This window comes from Colobus angolensis, unplaced genomic scaffold, assembly GCF_000951035.1.
Source record: "Colobus angolensis palliatus isolate OR3802 unplaced genomic scaffold, Cang.pa_1.0 Scaffold8, whole genome shotgun sequence".
Classification (NCBI taxonomy): domain Eukaryota; kingdom Metazoa; phylum Chordata; class Mammalia; order Primates; family Cercopithecidae; genus Colobus; species Colobus angolensis.
In genome coordinates this window covers 10,971,252-10,997,134 of record NW_012121820.1, presented here as the reverse complement: position 1 = coordinate 10,997,134, position 25,883 = coordinate 10,971,252, and the positions used below count along the sequence as shown (strand labels likewise).

Genomic DNA, 25,883 nt, shown 5'->3' with positions numbered 1-25,883 from the left:
CTGCCACATCTGGCCAGACTTTACCTGAGTTCATGTAGTTCTTGAGTTTCATGGCCATAGCCAAGTCTGTCTCTAACCCCTTCCCATAACATAGAACACACAATTTCTGCCCTCATGGATTCTGGAATTTGTAAAGTCTACATCAAGAAATAACAGTTGGGAAGAGACTTTTTAAAGAATCTTCAAAAACAATCAATACCTGACAATAAAAAGATAATTGCTCAGCTTTCAGATAGTACAGAATTTGGACATTTAAGCCCAGGAAGAAGCATCTTCCCATCTGTTTTCAGGTAGGCCAGAAAGTTTTCATTCAAGACATTAAGTTTGTGGGGGTTGCTAATGGCTTTTTTTGATCCAAATTGTATTAATTAGGAAAACACTAATCGCTGTAACAAATAAACCCCAAGGCTTAGTAGCTTAACACAATAATAGTTTATTATCACTTCAATATTAATAATAGGTCTGCTTAGCAGACAATTTTCCTCCACAAGGTGATTCAGAGGCCCAGGCATGTTCAATATTTTGACTCTCCCCTCACCTTGAAATTGTCTGCATCCAGCCAACCAAAGAGGGGGGGTGAGAAGATGAGGAATGACTACATGCTTTTTAATTCTTTGACTCTGAAAGGACATGCAGCAGTTCTGCTCACATTCCTTCAATTGGAACTATTATCATAGGACCCTACTGATTGCAGAGCAGGCTGGGAATGTAGTCCGTGGCTAGGCAGCTGCTTCACCACTTTATCTTATGGAAGGGAAGCACATGTGCTTAGTGGGCACATCAGGCCAACTTTATTGGCCTAAAAGTTAGCAGAAATTTCTCCCAGATCTCAGAAAACGGGAGCCAGTCTGCACGTACCTTTTGCTGTATTTCCCTGGATAGTTAGTGGGGAAATGGCAGAGGGAAGGCCAAGCATCACTAGTCAGAGCAAACCAGAAGACAAACATCAATTTTCCAGAAAGGGATTCTGGGGCTCAAATAAGTGGAACCACTTCTTCACAGCCATGTTACCAGCTCTGCCTTCCCCTCCACACATCTGCATTGGCCAGAGGCCCACAGAGGAAGTATCTTCCCATCTGGTTTCTGTACGTGGTGCCCTGGATGAACATTAGGGCATCAAGTACAGAAGCCTTCCCATGGGGCAGAATCTGGGCCAGTACAACTGGCCTTTGGGGCTGGATCATTCTTTGTTGTGAGGGGCCATGCTATGTATCATAGGGTGTTTAAAAGCATCTCTGGAGGCTCCACCCACTAGATGCCAGTACCCCCCTCTCCCATCGTGACAATCAAAAGTGTCTCCAGACATTGCCAGATGTCCCCTGGAAGGAAAATCACCCTCAATTAAGAATCACTGGTCCAGGCAGAGGCTGCCGTGTTTCAGAGGTAAATTAGGCTCCAGTGACTTGACAAAAGCCATGATCTAGAGCATTCTTACAAATCTGGAGCCCATGGATTAACTGAGTTTAGCCTAGGCTGGAACTTGGGTTCTCAGAAGAAATATTACATATGTATCTGCCACAGAATAATACATTAGGGAAAATGAGCATAAGGAGAGTCAGAAAATAGTCTCATTTACAGGTTCATTATAGGAAGAGGGCAGGCCTTGGACTGTGTGACTCTGATGAGACTGGGTAATCGAACTTCAGCATCCTCAGTGGCAACAGGGGACCATGGTGAAGACTGAATACAACCTGATGAGAAGACAGTCGGTGAAGTGTCTGGCATGCAATAAATTGTCCACGAATGGTAGCTAACTACAGGCTTTGCAGCTTGTTCCATACCTCAGATCATTCTTCCATTTGAACACAGGAGGGTAATGTTCCAAGTGAATGAGAATTTAATGCAATTGCCATTTGATTTAATTTCCAAATGTGTTAAAAGTGTGAATGCAACACATCAGCATGCAGCTGATAGAGTAGTCAAAATAATTCAAGGAAACCAATACTTGTCAGGTTTTATTTATCCACATTTACGCTTTTTTAAAAATAAGCTGGTCTTTGTGCCCATATAGAATACAATATACATAATATCTCCCGGTTAGCCTCCCCCCACACATATGTTCAAGTTTCCCACTTTTCTCCCATCTGTCATTTTTCTCTTTCCATAAAAAGCTAATGGTGACGTTACCAAGGAGTGAAGTAGTCAGAGGGTAAGGGTGGGGAACCGGGCACCCATGAGGAGGACGGGGACTGATGAGGACAAGCACAAACATAGGCACGGCACTTTGTTTACGAACGATCTTCATAGTCATGGCCCCTCACCCAAATCTAGGGGAGCCGGCATTATTATTCCAATTAGGCAGTCAGGAAATGATGCTCCTAATCCACGTAGCTAACACAGGGCAGAACCAGGATTTGAACCTAAGACCTCTGATTTGCTACCTATGCATCCTTGACAATAGCAGTCATGGTTAAAAAGTGATGCAACCATTATTAATGAAAGTTAAGACCAAAAAAAGATTAAAAAATAAGAACCCAAGCACCACCATATTTTCCTACAAAGAATGCAACTCACACAGAAGGTGAGCATGTTGAGGTTTCTTTGCTTTGAAATAGGGTACCAGGAAAGTCAAGATCAGGCAGGAGAGGAGAGGAGGAGGTAAGCTAAGCCTACCATAAAAAGTTGTTAAACTTCCCGACCTAAGTTGGAGCATATATGCAAGACTCTTGGGGGAATGGGTAGAACTCACATTGAGGCAAGCCTTCCTTGAAAAGGCATTGAAGAAGGTCCAGGAGTTTTTTAAATGACCACCCTAAGGGGCACATGGTGGGGTGGGTAAGTAGCATGGCTCTCGCAGGTCGACTGAGCCCCCTAAATTTGTAGCCAAAGCACAGCGAAGAAAGACCGTAAGAGGAGCACATAGAATTACAAAGCTCACAGCTCCCATTAAGAAGGTAGAAAAGAATGAAGGAAGCATAATACTTAAAGGAAAAGGTAAAGAAACAGATACCTGGACAGAACTTTCTCAGAGGTAGAAGGAAAACCAGGAGCTCAATCAATAATGAGAACCTTAAAAAAGAAGGGATGGTGAGGAGTCTGGTCACATGCTTGTGAAGTAAGGACCTGAGCACTCTTCCCTGGATACAGCAGATATTTAAGCCCCTTCTATATGCCAGGTACTGTCTCAGGTGCTGTTGGTCCATCAGGAAACAAGGTTTACAACGCTTCTTCCTCCAGGAGCTTAAGTTCTAGTAGGAAAGATAGGTAATCCACAAATAGATGTAAATCACAATGTCAGATAGTGACAAGATCTAGGAGGAAAACCAAAGCACCGTGCAAAGGAACACAGTTACAAAGGGAAGGGGTGGGAGGTGGGGATGGTGTTACTTCGGATAAGGTCATCAGAGGCGGCCTCTCTGAGAAGCTGAAGTCTGAGCAGAGACCAGATCCACAAAACAAGTGAGCTACATAATTATCTGGAAGAAAAAGCATGTTAAGCAAAGTAAGGACAGGAAGTGCAAAGGTCAGAACTAGCTTGGTGTGGTTCAAGGAAGAGAAAATGGATCAGCGTGGCTAGAGAAGAGAGTAAGAGGGCAAATATGGGGGTGGGGCATTACAAATCAAGGACTAGATCTAGAGACCATGTTAAGAAGTTTGGATTTTATTCTGAGTGTGACAGGAAACACTGGAGGGTTTTGAACAGGAAAAAAGCCATTATTTAACTTTTTCAAATGATCACTCAGGCTGCTGCACTGAGAATAGACATCAACGGGACAAGAGTGGAGCAGGGAGGAAGCAGGAATAGTCATGCAGTTGAGAACAGAATAGGGTTTTGACTCATGCACTGATCAGCAAACTGTGGCCTGTGGGCCAAATCCAACCCTCTGCCTGTTTCTGTAAATAAAGTTTTATTGGCACATAACCATGCTCATTCATTTACATAATTTTTACGGCTGTTTTTGCTACAACAGCAGAGTTGAGTCTTTGCTATAGAGATCACATGACCTGGAAAGCTAAAACTATTGAGTCTAATGCCCTGGGCAGAAAAAATTTGCCAACCTTGTTGAGGATGTTGACAATGGTGGAGGGTGGCAGCCTCCAGATAAACTTAGGAGGCAGAGTTTCCAGGTCAGAGGCCAGATGTTAGCCCAGGCTCTCTGATACCATGTCTGCTCTCTGATCACTGGGTGATATAGCCCTCCAGCTCCTCTCTACTTCTGAAGACTGGCAGAGAACACGAATGGAAACTCTGGAGTCTGGTCTGAGGCCAGCCTTTGCTTTGTGCCATTCCTTATACAAGCAGAGAGCTCAAGGTGGCTTTGCCTCTCCTCCTAGCATGAACTTGTCCTCCATGGCTGCCGCCACTGATGAGGCAGGAGCCAGCAGCCTCGGTCACCTCGGAAAGCCACAGAGGCTGTAGGATCCCTGTAGCGGAAGCTGTTGTGTCCCGCCGCCACCTCGGGCCTTATTATTGCACAGAGTACAGCCCAGCCTCCAACTGCCTCTGCCAACCGTCAAATAGCTAATAGCCATGGGCTTTTGCCAAAGCCCTGTGGTGCAGAGGCTATATCCTGTATGACAAGACAGTAAAGACAGAAAATTAAGACCCCCAGGAGCAGCTCTCAACCCATGACTGGAGGGGGTTAAGGTACAAATAACCCACTCCTCCTCCCACCCCGGGAGTTCTACACTAAATTCCAGAATTACCTAGTAGGATAGAGCTCCAGATGTTCCCAGTGGTTACTCACTTGAGAATGCCCCCTTTATTAGCTGCCCTTGATTCTCTGTCTCATATCCCTAAAAGTCAAATAAGCACCTTGCACTCAGAACTCCTGCCCCAAGTCTGCTTCCAGGGGTCTCAATGCCATATACCTTTTATCTTCACTCTTCTTTTCCAACACAGTCTGTGCCAGTGACCATAGCCAGATGTCTCACCATGGTTTTTCCCTGCAGGACCAGGGAAAGGAAGAACAACTGGATGCAGAGATCCCGCCTTACGAGTGTGTACACTATTATCCATGGTCACGGACAGGGTCCATCAGAGCCCCTCGACTCCTACAGAATGAAGCCCAGGCTCCTATTCTGGTACAAAGACTCTGCAAATGTCCCCTTGCCTACCTAACCAGCCTCAAACATGTCACTCACTCAGTGTCTCAAAACCAACCCAGGCTGCCCTGCTCATGAGCCTACCAGGCCACAGGACCCAGCTCAGATGGGGCCAGTCTGAGAGGCTCTCCCAGACTCTTCCAGACTACACTCATTGTCCCACCCTCTGTATACCTTTAGCTCACACCTGAATGCAGGCTATACCATATTGGATTTTGCAAGAAATGTGGTATAAAAGAGAGAACATGGCCAAGGCAAGGCAGGCCTAGCTCTGCCACTTATGAGTAGCGTGATCTTGGAAAGGTTCAGAACCTCTCTGGGCTTCCATGCTCTCATTGGTAAAAGGTGCTTGCTAGCAGCACCTACATCATAGGACCATTGTTAGGATTAGGGAGGTGGTGTGGCAGGTGGCTAACATTAACTGACCATGCAGCACAGATTTGCATGATTCTTCCTGCTAGACGATGAGCTTTTTACAGAACCTAACACACAGTTGGGCTCCATAAAACTTTATTAAGCAAATGAATACAGGAATGAGTCAGCTACTCCAGCCATTCCATCTTTAAACTGGAGGCTATAAATGCAAATCACTGCTGGCACCAGACTAGTGAGTGAGCAAAATGGGACCAGTCAGGACATCAGTCAACTGTGGAATGTGTGCTTCCAAAACGGGGAAGCTGAGGAGCCCACTGTTGCCATCCTAGAACGCAGGCTCCATATAGCTATGCCTGATACAGTCTCAAGAAACTTGTAAATGCTGAAAAAAAAATTTAAAAGGAAAGAGAAGACAGTACAATGTAAGTAAAGCATTTTTGCAACTGACTTCAACCAATGGATTGAATTGGATGACCTCAATCCCAATTCAGAAGAGGGAGACCTTAAGATGATCTAAATTTAAATTTTCACAGTATATACAGAATATCATTCCTTTAAGCCAGGAAAGCGAACAATGGACAATGTCTTTAGGAAGCATTCCTTAATAGTAATGTAAAAAATATGATTACTACTAAAGACATAATTTTATGCTTTCTAATACTAGGATGTATCTGTTTACGTATGTTACATATATATTATGCTATACATATGTGTTTTATATATTATATTTCCTCCCTCTCACAGGATCTCATTATATATATATATATTCACCTCCATTATTCAGATAAGGAAAATGAGTCCCAGAGTAAATACACAATTTGCTGAATCACACAGGTACCTGGGAACAGGACTAAGATGGAAATTCAAGTGTGTTTAGAACAACAAGCCCTGCTCTTGATCTTAACAAGCTCCCTTGGTAGGAAGTCACACCAGTGTTTAAATCGGAACCTCTAACAGCACGAGCATCACATTTCTTCTGAGCACTAATTCTCATACTGATGACTGTTCTGAGTGCATAACAGGTTGTTAAATGGAGTTGAAAGACTGGTTTAAAAATCTCCGCCGACAAGAAACTTTTTAGGAATTAAGAAATTTTCATCAAGATACATCTGCATAACTTTGGTTGAAGACACTGAAGTCCTTGAGGCCAGCTAAGACACCTTGAAATTGAAGACTCTCAGAAAACCAGAAGCAAAGGAAATGAATGAGCACATTTCTGAGCACTGGTCTCGAACAGGTAGGTTGAGGGGCCAAATTCTCAATTGAGTGAAACCTCAATTACAGAGTAATTTAATGTATACCCAGGTACATTATCACAATGCAATAAACAGCTCTCCAGAATTTAAGTAATTCCAATTTGCTTTCATTTCGCTCTGTGTGTCGCCCTGAGAATTTGATATTACCTACCCTCACATTAGGCAGCATCTTCTGACGTGCTAATCTTTACCATCTCAGGATCACACACTAGCTGTGAACCAGCCAGCCGTGAATACACCTGTTTGGGGAGAAAGAGAGACCATCCTGGGCCTCCGCTATTCCTCTCAGCATGAGTACCTGCTGTGGAAGCCAGCACAGGGGTTTATGGCTCCCAGAACCCTCAGGTGCTGAGGGGCCCAGTGACCTCCCAACTGGGGAGTGGTTAGGGTTTTGAATGAACAATGCCAGGAGAAGGGTGGTCCATGTAGCTAGATGGCTGAGGACAAACAAAACTAGCTACTTTTGCTTTGTCCCCAGACCCGGGAATGAGCTTTCCTGATCCAGTAGGGGTGAACACAGGAAGGGACCAGAGAATTCTGACCTACAGGGACTTGTGATGGTTAATATTAAGTGTCAACCTGATTGAATTGAAGGATGCAAAGTATTGTTTCTGGGTGTATCTGAGTGTTTCTAGGTGTTGCCAGAAAAGATTCACATTTGAGTCAGCAGACTGGGAGAGGCAGACCCAACCACAGTGTGGGTGGACACCACCCCATCAGCTGCCAGTGCAACTAGAAAAAGCCAGCAGAAGAAGGCGACAGAAGTAGACCTGCTGACTTTTCCGGCCTTCATCTTTCTCCCATGCTGGATTCTTCCTGCCCTGGAAAATCAGACCCCAAGTTCTTTGGCTTTTGGAGTCTTGGACTTACACCAGTGGTTTGCCAGGGGCTCTCGGGCCTTTGGCCACAGACTAAAGGCTACACCGTCGAACTTTCCTACTTTTGACGTTTTGGAACTCTAACTGAGCCACTACTGTCTTCCTTGCTCCTCAACTTGCAGACGGCCCATCTGAGTCTTCATCCTGTGATCATGTGAATCAGTTCTCCTTATATGAAAGTTCTCCTTTCATATATACATATATCCTGTTACTTCTGTCCCTCCAGAGAACCCTAATAAAAGACCCCATGACCCAAATGTCCCCAAGTCCACACTTTCATATTTCCTTCCTCCCTCTTCTTATGCTCGGCACATCACTGTGCACGAAGAGAGAACTGGGCATACTTTACACAATAGGCCCGACGTGATTTCCCCAAAGCCACAGAGACAGTCATCAGATCGGCACCTGGGTCCAGCATCCTGTTCCCCACCCACGGAGCCCTTCATCTCTCTTACCTCTTTGTCTGAGAAATCCCACCCCCATGGGCAATTTCTTTATTTTATGTAACAAATACCTTAGAGTGCCTATGCAGGGCAGTGTTCTAAGAACTCCTACATCCATTATCACATGTAATCCTCATGACGCCTTCTGAGGAAGGTAATTCTACATTCCTGTTCCCAGATGAGCCAGCTGAGGCCCCGAGAGGTTTGATCATGTTCAAGGTCACAGAGTTGGGACAAGGTGGGGCCAGAATTCAGACGCAAGCATCCTGGCTGCAGGGTTATCTCCTGCCCTGAACTGGAACCAAAGGGTGGGAACCTGTGAGGAGGAAGACCTTGAAGACGTGGTTTTCTTTCTGTGATATCCCAGGGTTGTGGGTGACGTCAGTCCAAGAGGAAGGAATCCAGATCCCACCGCATAACACAGTGCTTGGCCCTTGAGAATCCTTTTTCTTTTTTGGTCTGTTTTTCAGATTTTCTCCCTTCTCTGAAAGGGGGAGGATTAATGCTTTTCCCTCATATTTTTTAAAATAAGTACAAATACTTCAGTATTAAAGTACTTAAGCATCCTGGCTCTGCAAAGGCAAAGGGCTCTTGAGAGGTAAGTGAGTCATTCTTCATCACACGGTTTCTTCCACAGGTTTGCTGCCTTCAAATGGGTCCCTGGGCACCCACTCCAGGGTGACAGGTTTCCTCTGGTTGCTTCTGCTCCTGAGGAGGTCCCTGCCTTTTATTTTCTTGTTTTGCTTGGATGCCACTAACTCTTTAGCAGTGTGTGTGGGGTCGGGGGAGGGGGTGAGTGTAGGTTAAATGTATTTCTCCAGCAATCTGGAAGCTAGCTGAGGGTCAGGAAGGGAACGTCATGTGTCAAAATGGCAAGTTAGCTAGACGGACCCCGGGACTCCTGCTTGCCTGGTACCTGAGCCTCTTCAGCACTGCTCATGACGTTGTGGCACCAGGTGCCAGCAAGGCCACAACCCACCAGCACTCCAGGTGTGGCCATATAGCCTGAGTCAGATGCAGGTCGGACTCCAGCTCTACCCCTTGGGATGGCCCTGTTTTTCAACCTGGCTGTGCTAATTCTCCCACCCCTGAAATGAGTTAAAATAAAACCAATGTACAGAGCTGCAATTAGGATAAAATCAGGTCACACATGTGAAGGGACTTCTTTACATGCAAGGGACCAAGCTCCTAGCTTACCACCATTATAATACTTAAATGGAGGAAAAATGGGCACTAAAAAGTGATAACCCATGCCAAAAATATGGATGAATTTCATCAATGTGTAATAAAATTACACCTTGATTGACCAGATTACAGGGAGTCCCAACCCCCCACTGTTCAATGTGAAGGAGACCGGGTGCCACCCACCACCCCACCCTCCCTAAGCTGGAGTGGCAGGAGCTGCAGGTGAGCAGTGGCAGCTGCAGACACATATTGCCAGGCCTGGCTACTGCACCTGGGCTAGCACTGGCCCCTCCTCTCGACTGCGGCCCAGGATGCACAGCCAGCAGAGAACAAATCAGTGTCCCTGTAAAGCCCTGGCCACCTCTCTGAATAAAGCAAGGATGCTCTACCACATCCTCTGTCCCAGTAGCCTCTTGGTTTCTCTCCCCACAGCTCCCCATCCTGCCCCTGAATGGGGGCATATAAGGAAAAAATAAACCAAGTGTTTTCTGGTTCCATTTGTCTGTGCATGGAAATTTCAGAGTGCTACACTAACTCCCATAGCCACTGGTCACATTCTCTTGCCACCAACTTTGCCCCATGTACATGCAAGGTGCTAGCAAGACTGTGAGGAGCAGGAGCAAATGCAGTGCACTCTCTTCTGTGACTCTCATTCTGATATGGGAGACCAGCCATAGAAGGTATAAGACATATTCGAGCAGGAGAGCTGAAATTACACATTCACTGAGTACCTGAAAGGCCTGCAATAAGCCCCGTGTCACATAATACAGATATAATAATAATAAATCTTTTTTTTTGAGACAGAGTTTCACTCTGTCGCCCAGGCTGGAGTGCAGTGGCATGATCTTGGCTCACTGCAACCTCTGTCTCCTGGGTTTAAGCAATTCTCCTGCCTCAGCCTCCCAAGTAGCTGAGACTACAGGCACCTGCCACCACAGCTGGCTATTTTTTAATATTTTTAGTAGATATGGGGTTTCACCATGTTGGCCAGGCTGGTCTCGAACTCTTGGCCTCAGGTGATCTGTCCGCTTAGGCCTCCCAAAGTGTTGGGATGACAGGCGTGAGCCACCATATCGGGTCAAACGAGTTAATCCTATGGCACCAACAAAGCAAAGACAGGAGCTTAATGCCATCAAAGTGGTAGCTTCTTTTCTATGTTAACCTTTAATGTAAACAAATGTAAAGATTTTTTTAGTTGTTTTTTCATGACTGCCTAATTTGTTGATCTTTGGCTTAAGTGTTCATGGTATTATGGTGAGGAAATCAACTCCTGCTGAGGTCAATAATTCATTCACTCATCTATCATTCTACAATTTTTTTCAAGTTGAGCCTTATGAAATGACTGACTGTGCAAGTCAAAACAGGCAAACACTAACAACTTCATATGCTTCAGCAAACTGAGAACCAGGGCCAGGCACTGTGCTGAGTGCAGGGACTTCCAACCCAGCAGACAGCCCTCCTCTCACAGAGCTTAGATCCTAAAAGCGGAACAAAAAGTCACCAAGTAAATAAATAAAGGCAAACCAGCATTTTAAAGTGTGATAAGAACTATGTCGAAAAGGAGACCAGGCAATGAGAAGGAATTGTGACCACCAGGAAGGGAGGCATGGGCAGGGCGTCAGGGAAGTTCCCTGGAAGAAGACGACATAATGACATTTCAGCTGAGACCTGAATGATGGCACATGATCAGCCATGTGAATGTCTGTATAAAGTCAAGACAGCCAGGATAGAGAATCCCAGTCTGCAACCCCCAGTCTGGTCAGCCCAAGGCTACCAGTCACACTGGATCAGCAAAATGAGGTCAAAGTTTCCACACCCACCCATAGTTTGACAAAGGAAACTAATTCAGGAGCCCTCAAAGGCTGGATCAGTGGTTTTTTATGTTTGTTTTTTGTTTTTTCCCTTCAAACACATCAGGTCTCATTCTACAGCTAGCATAATAAGAACAACTTCATTATTTCATTCACTAAATTATGCTATATTAAAATTTTAATTGGCGAACATAACATTGGTAAAACGAGTACATCCACATGCTGCTGTTGCCAGTGTAACTGTCAAACCATTTTTTTGCAAAAGCAATATTGCAACACAAAGAAAAATCCATAAATCATATTCTTGGCCTCCCAACTCTACCCCCAGGGAATTTATCCTAAGGAAATAATCTGGTTCAATAGAATAAAATGTTCTCTCCAGAAGAACTCCATGGAGGTGCTAATTGTTACATACATAAAGGAAAGAAAAAGCAAAACACCTGGAATTATCCAAATGACGGCAAATGGGGAGTTTTAACAAAATAGGATAATTCATTTGATGAGATAGCATATGATCATTAAGCATCATAACAAAGATGACAAAGTTTCAGAAAGAAATGGGATATCCAGCTTTGTGAGAGAAGCAGAAAACAATGTGCATATTTTAATGGAAAGCATGTAAACAATATCTCAAGGTGAATAAGAACAAGAAAATTGAAAAGAATTGAATCAAGGCCAGTGGGGTGAGGAATTATTTATTTCAAAAGTCCTTCCAAAATATTGTCATTGTACTGAGTTTTCATTTTTTAAAAAATTCCTCAGAAACAATAGTACAAGAACACTGCCACAGCCTGCCACCCAAATACAAGGACATTTGTTCATTCTAACTTTAAATACAAAATAAAGTCAAATTTGAAGATGCCTTCTGTGTTATATATTTCACAGTCTTTCACGTATGGCTTCTGTATGTGAAACTCAACTTGGAATAGCAATGCAATGTTGCATGATTTTACAATAATTTCTCCTGTTTGGGGAGTTTGTGTTGGGGAGGGAGGCCAGAGTGCCTAGAAATTAATCTCCTCTTTTACTGAATGTGGGGGAGGAACAGCAGATGAGAAAAGGGGCTTTAAGGCCCATTAGCGCCGGCCTTCCACGGCAGTAGAGGCGTAGGCTGGAGGCACTCACCTTTCACAATCAGCTCCGCGTAGTTGGACACACCAGAACCACCGTTAGAGCGGATCACACAGCGGTACTTGCTGACGCTCCGCTGGGCAGTGTCTGCCACACTGACCGTGGCTGAGAAGCGCCTGTGGTTGACCACACGGGTGACCATCAGGGCCGTGTCCCTGCCATTCCATTGCTGTAGAACAGAGGAAAAGAGGGAGAGGAGGAATCATAGCATCTTAGACTTCCAGGCGACTCCCAGCATGGATGTCCACCCATCCTCACACCCCAGGGGCTCAGGATTTTCAACTATAAGAAGGGATTTCCAGCCAGGCACAGTGGCTCATGCCCATAATCCCAGTACTGTGCAAGGGCTGAGACAGGAGGATCATTTGAGGCCAGGCTGTGAGACCAGCCTGGGCAGCAAGCAAGACCCTGCATCTACAAGAAATTTTAAAAAATAGCCAGGCATGGTGGCACTCACCTTCAGTCCCAGATACTCTGGAGGGTGAGGAGGGAGGATGTCCTGAGCCCACAAACCCAAGATTGCAGTGAGCCATGATCAAGCCACTACACTCCAACCTGGGTAATAGAGCAAGGCCCTGTCTCTTTTTTTTTTTTTTTTTTTTGAAAAAAAAAAAAAAGGTGGGAGTTTTCATGGCTGGTTTATGCTAATGATCTGATTCAATAATCAACTTTGCTAGTGAGCTGATTCGAGGACAGAGGCCTGGTGGTAAGAAGAGAGGAAAAAGGCTCCTTCTAAATACCCTGGCTCAGCCTGCATTTGGGGCTGGCATGCAGCCCCTTCACTTTCCTTCCTCTTTTCCTTTTTCCCTGAAGCAGAATCCATAGCATTCTTTCAGACAAACTTCAGTAGACTTAGTGAAAACCCAGCCCACATGGAATAAAAACAGCCCGGCTCCCAGGCCCTATGGCTGGTGCCCTGCTACCCCACCCCACAGGCTCTGAGCCCCACCTGCCCTAGGCTATCACCACAGGTAGGGAGGGGATGGTAGCTTTCCAACACCCGTCTTCCTCGGCACATGCTCTTTCCTTTGCCTGGAGGGTCCAGTCTCCCTGAGGACACCCCATTCCATAAAAACCCACGTTCAGCTCACAGCCATCGCTAGTCAGTTCTCACAACTGTCACACCATCTCTAGAAGCTTATCCTGCCCTGAGGTATGATACAAACTTTCCCCACACGTTTGCTTACAAGTGCTGCTCATTTTACACTGAAGGACTTTCCTGTGCTCATCTTTAGAAGCTTGTCTGAAAGACTCTCAAGTTGGTAGGCATTTCCAGAATCAAGGTGAATACACATGGGCTTTTGTCTTCAGCATCTCGAGTTTTAGGAGCGATATCCTGAGTTTGAACAAACCTCTTTCACAGTTGCAAGTTATGAGAACTGGTAAGGAACATGCATGTCAATGCAGTTGGAGTGGATGTTTATTAATGTTATTAACTGGATGTTTATCTAATATGTGCCAGCCCCTGGGCTGGGCATTTTTGTATAAGTCTTCATTGTATCTTCACAGCCTTGTTTGGGGTTTGTACAACTGCTGTTCTTCTCGGAAAAAAAATCCAAATGTCCAACAGTTTAGCTAAATGCGCAGAGTACATGAGCCCCTTATCCAGGTTTTCCAACTTCAAGTCAAGCACTCTTTTTATTAAGACCGTATTCTCAGTGCCTGCTTTAATTTAAAAATGTTTTTCCCCAAAAAGTGAAATTGACTACTTTAATTATCTGGACTTAGGGAAACCTCATGACTCATGATTCTCATGCCCTGAGTCTCCCAGTCTCCCAAGATGCGATCTTCATAGTTTCCTGCACGAAGTAAACAGTTTCCCCATGTGCACATCCTACTTTCATCTATGTCATCTTCCTTCACCCTCTACAGTGACCTGTTAGGAGGAGGGCACAGGTGCAGGTAGAGCCACACTGCTGAGCTCTATGGCAGCAAATGAGAGGAGACCAATACCAGGGGAAGGCAGTGATCATGAAGGCCAGAAACCCAGAGTAACCCAGGCCCCCATCAAAGGGCAGCTAAAAGAGACTTGCTACAGATTAGACAGGGAAATTGTAGGCAATATTTTGCTGCTGCTTTTTACTTTTCGACATTCTTCAGACTTTGTCTCAAACATGTATTTCCTTTACACTTATACATAAAAAAATGAACGGTATTGCTCAAAAGCCATGGCAGAATGAGAGGTAACCATAACTGCCTCCCATGCCAGAAACTAACCAACATGTGGAATAGTTAGTACACATCAGGGCAACAAGCATGGGGCTGGAAGAGGAGAATCTGAAGCCAAGTACCAGCTCCGCAGCTTCCAAGCTGTGCAGACTTGAGCAGGCAATTTCACTTCTCTGAGCTGGAAAGTTTCTATTCACCTGCCCGAATAAAAACCAGTACAAGGTAATGGAAGGGGAGAAAAGTCACCAGGGCTGAAACTGCCAACCAGTTACCTCATGCCTTGAGGCATCTTTGCAGGAGATGGCACAACTTGGACCCCACTATGAGAACGTATGAGACACCACATGTAATGCCCCTTCCCCGAGTAGTGCAGGGAGGAAGGAGGAAAAATTCCGGCAAACACCAAGAATGTATCCTGATTTAGAAAAGAGGTCACTACATGAAAAGAAGGGCCTTGGAAGAAGGGGGGTCATCAAAAGGAGCCCATCTTCCCACTGCTGAGCAAGGTACTTCGGGGCCACCATGGTGGATAAGGATGAGTGAATGGTGAGGCTTTGGGTCAGTATTTTCTAACCTGAGTTCTTTATAACATTATAAACATTTTCATTTTTTCTTTATTAAGCTAACAACAGCTAAACACTATTATGTGCTAAGTGTTTTATATGCTTTCTCATTTATTCCCCATGAAAAATAAGGTAGGCGCACTTCTTTTCGCTCTCATATATAAGAGGAAACTGAAGCTCAGGGAAGTGAAATTGCCTCCCCAAGGCTGCCCAGCTTGGAAGCTGGAGAGCTGGCATCTGGCTTCAGATCCTGTTCTTACAACGCCATGCATGTTACTCCAGTGTGGACTCACCACTGCCCCATCAGTCACCTCTTCAAGCACCCTCATTTCTCAGAGTGGGAGAGTATGAGCAGCAGGTATGACACCAGGATCCACCTATTTGCCACCAATTTATTAGCTGAGAACAATAAAAAAAGGGTGGGGGATGTAGTAATGTTGCATAAGGGGTGGAGAGAAATAAGCAAAATGCACATGCCCAACCCAAGCTCAAGAAACACAGAGCTTTGCCTTGGACGTCCATCTTCCGAACAGCCAAGAAATATGGGAGATTAAAAAAGAGAGACTGAGAATGATATCAACACATGGTCTCCACAGAACATGAGCTAAGAGATGAGGTGACAAGGACAGGTACTAAGAAAGAAGATACAACTCGGGGAGCCAAGGGAATAATTGAGGAAAACAAACAATGCTATTTGCAGATTTCAACATGGCATTAGAATAGCAGGATCAACATTGCAGAAAACCAGTGACCTGGAGGACAGGCCTGGAAAAATAACCCAGATGGCAAAGAAAGCAAAGATAAAGGAAATCAGTGAGAGGCAAACTGATCAAGAAAATGGACAACAGACAACTAACTACCCTGTAAGTAACTGGAGCTCCCACAGCAGAGAGTGCAATGAATGGAATGAAATCCTATCCCAAGATACAGGAGGTCACTTTCCTGGACTAAACTAAGACCTGACTTTTCAGACTGAATGGCCCACCATCTATTTGAAAAAATTTACAAAAACAAAAATAATTGTTTATAAAAATATTAAGAATAAAGAAATATATAGAAATCCAGCAGAAGAAAATAATGTACAAAAATACAAGCCCATCTGGTATAAAACTCCTCATATGCAATTGTTTCTAAATCCAAGGTGACCTCTCCTGGATGTGACTGGCCCACCAGTGGTCACAGGTGAGCTCCCAGGAGATTCCTGTTACCTAGATTCCTGTAAGAAAACAGGGATGGATCTAGAGAAAGACAGGATAGCGACTGCTAATAAAAGTAATCATGGCAAATGCTTAGTTTGTGTGACCTTGGGTGGGTGATTTCATTTCTCTGAGCTTCAGTTTCCTCATCTATACAAAAGATTTGAAAATGGTGCCCACTATATAAAGTTATTGTGAGGAATAAACGAGAAGGCATGCAAAACAGCACATGAAGCTGTATTCTACTGTTTGCAGAGCTCTAGTGTTAGCAGAGCTGTGAAATTAGTCATAAAAAGTGTGGTAGACAGGCTGATAGCCCCCCAAAGATGCCAATATCCTAGTCCCCAGAACCTGGGAATGACCTTATATGGCAAAAGGGACTGTGAAGATGTGAATAGGTCAAGGAGCCTGAGATGGGGAGGTCATTTTGGATTAGCCATCTGAGCCCAATGTCATCAAAAGAGTCCCTATATTCGAAAGACGGAGGCAGGAGAGCCAGAGGCAGAGAAGAAGATATGGGACAGGAGAGGTCAGAGTGATGCCATCACTGGCTTGAAGATGGAGGAAGGGGCCAGGAGCCAAGGAATGCAGGCAGCCTCTAGATACAGGGGAAGGTAAGGGAATGGATTCTCCACTAGATGCTCTAATAAGAATGCAGCCTGCCAAAAGCCTGCCAACACCCCCATGATAGCCCAGTGAAATCCACTTCTGACTTATCTCCACAACTATAAATAAATAAATTTGTTTTGTTATAAGCTATTACACTTGTGGAATTTGTTACAGTAGCAATAAGAAACTTATATAAAGAGAAAAAGACTGGTTACATGCAAAACATTCATTTTTCACATTTAATTGAAATTTTATTTTCATGCCACCTCCAGGATTATTTACTTTTCTTCTTAATGATGTCAGATTCTAGCAGGGCCAGGGAAGATTAAGGGTGCCCATCTGAACGATTCACATTTTTCTGTTAGCTCCTGAACCAACAGGCTTTATCCTACTGAAAGATAGGAAATTGCAGGTTGTCTTATAAAATGTCTGGAAAATAGGCCTTTTGATAATCACACTTGTCATATTGGGAGCAGGCGACAGCAGGACAGGGACGAGCAGGAGGGCCTAGAGTCATGATAGGAAATAGCGCTGGATGCACCACTGGCAAGAAGAAACAAAGGTCAAGTTCAGAGAGGTGAGCCCAGATGAGAAGGGCCTATGAATGTGACTGTTCAAGACAAGGCAGGGAAGGGCAGGCAGATGCTAGTCAAAGAAGACTGGCAGGAATCCAGGAACAGAAATCAGGGTGATCCTAGAAGACCAGGGAGTAGATTATCAAATGGCGAAAGGCTCAGATGTCGGAATGCTACGGCAACATGGAGAAGGGATTTATGCAGAATGAATGTGTTAGAAGCACAGGTCCCACCTGCCATTTCAGCTCCAGACACAGGCAGAAGAGAAAAACGCAAAGGGAAAGAACAAGAGGAAGTTTTGTTAAATATACAAGGGCTCAGAAATCCAGGTCCACCTGCAACAGAGCAGGTTTGAGAGGGTATAGGGAGAAGTGGAGCAGGGAGGGAGTGCCAAGAGCCTGAAGAAGACCATAACTCAGAGCCAGGGTGAGAGAGTCAAGACTCCAACCCAGACATGAGGTAGCATAAAAATGCACAGAGATGTAAATGTTACAGTGTCAGGAAGAGGGAGCAGGACACTGAAGGAAAGCCCAAAGTCCTGGGAAATGCCACAAGGAAGCATAGCAAGGATGAGTGCTCACAGAAGCCCAGGAAAAATTCCATCAGATCAGGCCCTTATCTACCACTTAGCTTGTTGGAAATTTTCTTCTGATTCCTGCAGTAGTTTTTCAGATGTAAGTATATCCTTCCACTGAAATTTCAGGACATGCCTCTTTTTCTTCTGTGGCAAGATTTTCAAGTCATTATGTGCATTGTTCTAAAGTGGAATCATCATCTGACCTTCTGATTCCACGAGTCAACTCAACAGATGTCCCAGTGGGCCCCAATAGGTGGTGTCTCTCACTGGGCTCACTGGAAGCAGACTTTGACACATGGAGATTTTTCAAGTGCTTCCAGGAGAAAGGATGTAAAGGACAGAGTGAGAAAAGGGGCTAAGCAAGGATGGGATCACAACTGGACTCAAGCTCAGCCTGGTTTCACAAGGAGCCATGGAGCATGAAGCATATCCCAGAGTTAATAGTACCCTGTGGGTGAACTACTGTGTCCATCAGTAGTTCAGGGTCAGGGATCGCGAGGCAGAGAGAGGAAGCTTCTTACTTGATCAAGGGCAGCTCTCTGGGAAAAGGAAGCTGTGAGGCTTTAGCAGCCAACATGCCCACTGCTCTAGGGTTGAGGGCACTTGCTTGAAAAGGGGATCTGTCCAGGACACTAAAAGCATGTATTCCACTTGGCACTCTCCTGTCTCTGTCTTCTCCTATGGTAAATTATACATTGGGTTTCCTGAAATCGAATGAGCTACTGCCTTGAGATTTTCTGGCAGTCTGTTTCTAAATCTGCTTTTTTTTTTTCACACATGGGGCTGGGAACTGACCTCAGTAGAACACTGGCAACACCAGGTGTGAGCACAGCTGTAATTAAGCACTGCTTCCTATGAAATGTCACTCCATCTCACATGAATAAAGCACTCCATAGCTGAGTTTGATCAATGTTTTGTTCAACTAAACAAGATTTATCTGAGTGTCTATCAAGTAAAAGTCACATTAACAGTTTTGAAGGCTGACTTTGTGCCAGCCACTGTGTTAACGGCTTACATGACAGACTGTTCACTTGATCCTCTTAAAGTCCCTGTCAAAGTTCTTCTCACAGAGTGGTCCCTGAATCCACAACATCGGCCTCATCTGGGAACTTGTTATAAATGTAAATTTGTAAGATAATTCCATGGCTGATATCCATTTGGAGATGTTGTTTACTGGGGTTGACAGTCTGAGGTTTTTCCCCCTTCCTCATTCTATTATTAATCATGCTGAAAATGTACTCATTATTTTACAAAACAGAAAATGAGAGACTATGGGAGGTATAATTTCTGCCCAGAGGAATTTATAGGCTGGATTAAGATCGTAAAAACAGTAGAAAGAGTAAAACATAAACACTAAGTCCAGCAATGAAATAGTGAAATAGTATACTTCACGGAGGAAAACAGGTCTGGCATGGAGACAGAAATGCTCTTAGAAAAGTCTAGAGCTATTGTTCTCAAACCATGATCCCCAGATGGGCTGCACTAACATCCGCTGGGAAATTGTTAAAATGTGAATTCTCAGGCCAGACGTGGTGGCTGATGCCTGTAATCCCAGCATTTTGGGAGGCCGAGGCAGGTGGATCACCTAAGGTCGGGAGTTCAAGACCAGCCTGACCAACATGGAGAAATCCCATCTCTACTGAAAATACAAAATTAGCCAGGCATGGTGGTGCATGCCTGTAATCCCAGCTACACAGGAGGCTGAGGCAGGAGAATCACTTCAACTTGGGAGGTTGTGGTGAACCAAGATCGTGCCACTGCATTCCAGCCTGGGCAATAAGAAAGAAACTCCATCTCAAAAAAAAACAAACAAACAAACAAAAAAAAACACACAAGAAAACCTGAAATATCTAGCCCCATCTAATAAATTCCTAGACCTAATGAATCAGGAACTTTGGGAATGCAGCCAGGCCATTTTTGTTTTAACAAACCTTCCTAGGGATTCTGATGTCTGATAAAGTGTGACATAAGTCCTACTAGTAATTCCTATTTAACGAATAAGGAAACTGAGGCAGAGAGTGGTCAAGCAATAAGGCTTTTAGTAGTACTTCTCAAACTACAGCATACAAACCACCTGGGGATCTTGTTAAAAATGCACATCTTGATTCAGAAGGCCTGTAATGGGGATTGGAATTCTTCAGGTCTTGCGGATGCTGCTGGTCCATGAACCTTACTAGGAGGAACAAAACCTAGAATCACTTTGCTGAGGGGCTGAGTTAGGACTGGACCCAGGTGATCTGATACCAGACACTGAGACATTAATCACATCACCCAACTGCCATCTAGTACTTAACAGTATCCAGTTACACTTAGCAACTCTGTGAAAGTAGGGTAGAGAGTGCAGTGTTCCAGAAACTTACTTTGTTTGTTCAAAGAATATCTAATGCTATCTTGCCGAAAATGACTGCTTCATAGAAAACAGTTTGGGAAATGCTGTGATAGAAGCCCAGATGCCTAGCTTTCTGGAAATCTAGGAAGACCTTAAGCCAGAAATATATCCTCAAGAAGGAACAGAGTATCTTCCCACATTCTTGGCTATCAGATTCTACATGTTATTAAGTTATGGCATACATGGTATACTATTAGGTTGGGGTGAGGTTTCCTTATCCCCACTCTTTCAGTCTAGAACAGTAGTTCCTAAATTTTAATGTGCATCAGAATCACCTAGAGGGTAATTTAGGAGGTCCGGGGTGAGGCTGGATAATTAGCATTTCTAATTGGTTCCCTGGTGATGCTAATTCTGCTGACTTTGCCCTAGGTCTCAAGGACTTAAAAACGAATATCCTCTTAAGTCCCTTACAGGGGCCAAATAATACCACATAACACATGAATGGAAAAATTCCTTAAATCTAAGACCACGCCCCGAGGATGAGCAACTGGTCACTGCACCAATGGTGCCCAGCTAAGAGGCGAGAGGTGTGGCCCCCAAATCCAACCTATACTCCACCGGCAGAGAGCCAGGAGTTCTGACTAGAGCCCCTTTGGAGGGAGGTCACCTTTGTGCCTTGCCCAAGGGTTCTATCTGCATATCAAGCTACATATCCATGGAGGTACATTTGCCCAGAAGGTGAACCCCTTTTTTTTCCCAATTCATCCATACAGGAGGGATACATGTTCTAAAAATTGAACAAAGGCATTTTACAGCCTAATCGGTGGTTCTGCTTAATCCCATTTTACGTTCATGTTTCTCTGATTATGGCAACAGTTGCCTTTGAAATCTCTCTTTATCTTTCCCCTTTTTCATCTGCTTGCCTTGCTCTTTAAAAACAACTCAAATTCCAACTTCCCTTGGCTTACTTTGTTTTGTGTGGATAAGTCAGCTTGGTTTGAGAGCACACACTCCTTGGAAGAACAGGGGCTGTAATAGCTACACTTTAATGTTCTGTCCCTAGCACAAGCGCATCCTTCCACCCCCAGGAAAGGCAAGACCCCTCTATTTTCAGGAACCACCTAGACAGGAAGTCAAGAGTTGCACCTGATGCCACGGAGAGTGCTGTTTCCCTACCACCTGATTATCTATCAAGGTTTCTGTAATGGCCTTGCCATTTTGCAATTCCCCATCCACTCTCCTTTGCTGTCATGACATTATTTCCTTCACAAAGACGTAAGACAAGACTACAAAACTGGCTGTCATTATTTCAGAAAGAACAGGAAGCCTTGAAATTGACTTGTAACCGGCAGAAGTGGAAACAGTAGTATCTTTAATATAAAGGAAACCATTTCTGGTTTTGCACAACAGATACTATGCCTGGTTTACAGGAGATATTCTAATGCAGGATTCTGGAAGCCTTCCATGTGCTGGTTTGAACTTCTGGCATCCAAATAAAAAAAAAATAAGATAAAGATAAAAATATAAAAATAAAATAAAATTAGGCCCAGCATTTCCAGCTGAAATTTGTTCCAATTGCTCTAGGAATTTCCTGGCCAAAAGATATTTAGGTGAAATTCCCACAATTCACTTGTAATGAATATTCTTTTCACTTCTAGTCACACTGCTGCCACAGCATGACATTTGGAAACTTGCTAAAATCTAGCCCACTGATTCTCTTAAGATCACATTTGTACCTTTTTGGCAGCCTCTAAAGAATAGCTTTTGATTATTCTTTATTAAAAGTCAGAAGAAATAGAAGTAGACATAAATCATTTTTGATTAGCTGTGCTGAAACACTACGTACATGGCTGACTGCTCATTTTGGGTTGATTTCTGGGTTTAGAACTCCTGCAAAGAGTCAGGAGGGACCTGGCATCAGTCCCACAGGGCTTGGTGGGGGACAAAGGAAACTAATGAGAACATCAAACTTATGCTGCTTGCTGTGTAGTGAATAATAAAGTTCTTTGTCTCTGACCCAGAAGTCTCATGTCTTCTGTCAGCATCTATGCAACTGTGGCAGTTTACCTTGGGAGCCTCCAAATAAGGTAAAATCTTAGGCCCTTCATAGTTATTGACAGACGGTTTCAAGTGGGCAGTAAGATTTTTGTGGAGAGAGCAGTCAGCATCATCAAATCTGAAAAGAGAAGTATAAGGCCTGAGATGCACCCCTTGGCTACAGCAATGAGGAAAGCACTGGGGACATTTACAAGGGCCACATCTTGGAAGAGGTGGGCATTGAAGAAAGCCTCATTCACGTGTAGACATCACATTTAAAGAATGTGGCTAAGAAGGGGATAAGAGAATTAAGAAGGCAACTCGGGGGTGGGGAGGCAATTCAAAAATAATTCCAAGGGCATTCTTATTTCATTGATCTCCTGTAGATTTGAGAAATTAAAATATACTTAATTATCCAGTTCAGCCGAGGTGTGTAAATATATGCTAAATAAAGAAATCTGTTTTTAAATAGAAAGCCTCCTGTATAGAAGGAAAGGCTAGAGTGTAACCCAAGGTAACAGGGCCATGAGGTAGGCATGGAAGAATGAGCCCAGGACTGAAAAAAAGGACCTATGTTTGTTCACATCATGCTGTTGCTGCTCACTGCCTGTGTAAGTCCGAGGACGTCATCTACCCATTTAAGGCTCAGTCTCCTCATCTATAAATGGGACTACAATCACATCTATCTGAAAGACTGGTTATGAGAACTAAATACATCCGATGTGTAAGCACTCAATAAACGTCAGCTGTTATGCATAGTATCATTACATTATCATCAATGCTTAGTTGCAGCGTGACCACTAGATTGTCAACAGAAATCTCACACCGAAGGGACTTCTGGTTCAGAGGCAGGCAGGTAGGAGGAGGAGCTGGTCCCCCAAACACTCACAGCCTCAGAGGCCAGCAGCAGCCCTGCAGGAGCGAGGAAACAGGTTTACTGGGCGAACCAGCTGCAGTAAAGACTGATGTGCCTCCTCAGCTCATCAACCCTGGTGCGGCTGCTGCTGTGAGCCTGCAGGCTCAGAGCGCAGGCAGAAACCTTCTCCTGCCAGATTCAGATCTGCTCCCAGTCCAGTGCACGCAATTTGCCTGGAAACATACACTGTCCCTACAGAGATCTGCACAGGGCGTTTGGACACATGGCTTCATTTCTGAGAGTCTTTCAATGTTATTCGTCATATAAACACCTCATGGAGCAAATCCTTTGTAGGGAAGCCTGAAAGTCAGCTCCATGGTAGGGCTGACAGACTCTGCTCTAGAGTCCCTGAGGAATTCAAAGAAGGAGCCCCATCCACCATGCTCCTTGATAAAGGCAGGAGGACACACTCCTGTCTGTAAACATCCTTCTGGATGAGTAGTGTCTGACGGTGATGATGGGGGTGTGGGAAAAACCTGTGTCCTCACTATTGGAATTAGCTAGGCCAAATCCAGCAAAGACTTTTTTATATTTTTTATTTTTTATTATACTTTATGTTCTAGGGTACATGGCTTCTTACTAGGAATATTCTGTAACTGGGAAAAAGTGACCATCTTTCGTTTTTTAGTAGCATTTTGTTTATGTTGGTTTAGTGTATGCATTTTAGATTATTTGGATAAAACAGAAAAGAATGGCGACGAAAATAAAAAGCATCATAATCTATTATTACAATCAATTAAGTGTCTTAATATGTGTTTCATGGAGTTATAGGAGTGTGTATGTATATACGTAAGTATATACAGATTATATATATTTATATACATTATGTATATGAGCATGTATATGTGTATATATTTTTTCATAAAGCTTAATATATTAATATTATGTGACTCTATAACTCATCCTTTTCACTTACCTGTTATGAAAATGTTATTAAATATACCTCTATAATCTGATATTTAATGATACCATTCCCTTATTTACTTAATCAATCTCTTTTGCTGAAAATGCAGGTTCTTTCCAGCCTCTTGTCCTACTGAACACACTTGCAGATACATTTTTGTTCCCATCTCTGGATATTTCCTTAGGTAAATTTCCATAAGTAAATTTACTCATTGGAAAAATATGCACATTTAAGGCTTTAGATATCAACTGCCTAATTATCTTGCAGAAAAGAGGTACCCATTTACATTTTCACTGTGCTACACTTATAATTATGTTGGTATAGTCCCACCTAGTTGTATCCTGATTTTCATTTTTTAAATGGACTCCACAAAACTGTAGACCACTTTGCTTAGTGGCTATTCCCCTTAGAATGCACACCATCTCCTTGCTTGAAAAACTGCTTGCAAAGTTACACGTCTGGATTCCTCAGGCCAATGTATCACATAAGGAATAAGCAAGTTATGACTGAGCCCCCTTCCACCACAGACCATGGCATCATACACTTCACCTCAAGAAGACACAATCCTAGGACAAGAAAAACTTGCTTATAATTTTTTACTATCCTTCTATCATCCTTTTCCCTGATTCACTACAATTGTTCCAGGCTCATGTGTTTGCATTTCTGCATTGGTCCTGTCTATTGATTCTCATGTAGAACTTGAACTACAATTCCACAAAAGCCAGCACCAACAGATGGGGTCTTCCAAAGACATATAAAGCTTCCAGAGGGGTGCAAAACAAAGGCATTGGCTGGTCCTCCTTTTAACTTGTTAATTTGTGATCCAAAACCACTGAAGGAAAAGCAAGCTGTAAAGTCCCACTCTACAGAAAGGAAGGCCAGCATTCCATGACACAGGCAACAAGGATTTATCTCAAACTATGAGTCCACTGGCTGCTTTCTAATCATTGTCAGAAAGAAGGGCCACTGCCATACCTGCCATCCTGGAAACAACATCTTTATTTCCCTGAATTACAAATGGCTGATTTGAAAAGTTACCACTTTCAGTAACTTAGCGAAATTCCTCAGCATATCTCAGAAGCTACAGCAGGAAGTAGCATTGCTAAACAGTAGGCCTGCTGTAGTTGTCTTCTAGAGACTCTTTTGGCCATGGTGTGTCTGTTTCATTTGCTTTGGAAATTCTCAGGCTAAGTCACCGCAGCCTTATTACATGAGGCAGAACAATGGCGAGAGTGCCAGCCAGTCCTCTAGCGCTGGGACACATCTGAAGAAACATCTCATGAGAAACTGGCCACTGCCTTAGCCTGTCTTGGATGGTGGCTGCGATCATCTCTGGGGTGGCAGGTGTCTTGATAGATGCCTTCTTTTTGTAGAAAGATGTTAACTTATGCAACGGTTAATTTTACGAGTCAACTTGACTCTAACAGAGTACCCAAATTAAACATTATGTCTGGGTGTGTCTGTGAGGGTGTCTGGATGAGATGAGCATTTGAATCAGTGGACTCAGTAAAGTACACGGCCCTCCCCAGCGTGGATGGACACCATCCAACCTTTAGAAGAATAGAACAGAAAAGCAGGGGAAGAAGAGTTTGCCCCTTTTGCTTCCTCCCTAATTGCCTGAGTTGGAATAATGGTCTTCTCCTGAACTTGGACTGGAATTACACCACTGCCATTCCTGGATCTCCAGCTTGCAGATGGGAGATAATGAGACTTCTCACTTTCCACAGTTACATGAGTCAATTCCTTGTACTAAGTCCTTTCCTTCCATATAGGAAGGATTTATTATATATGGAAGGAAAAGACTTACTATGGATGGAATTGTTTCCATCTATAAGGAAACACTCAATAAAAAATACTATATATACACAAATATATATTAATAT

The 25,883-nt window shown here is 43.8% G+C and overlaps 1 protein-coding gene across 1 annotated transcript in view; it reads right to left on the bottom strand.

Annotated features, from left to right (window-relative positions):
- PTPRT (protein tyrosine phosphatase, receptor type, T) overlaps positions 1–25,883 on the bottom strand; it is a 714,397-nt gene that overhangs the window by 684,666 nt on the left and 3,848 nt on the right. Inside the window, exon 2 of the mRNA XM_011929203.1 lies at positions 12,120–12,294. Within this exon, the coding sequence (XP_011784593.1) occupies positions 12,120–12,267 (148 nt within the window). The 5' untranslated portion in view covers positions 12,268–12,294. The remainder of the gene's footprint in view (positions 1–12,119; positions 12,295–25,883) is intronic.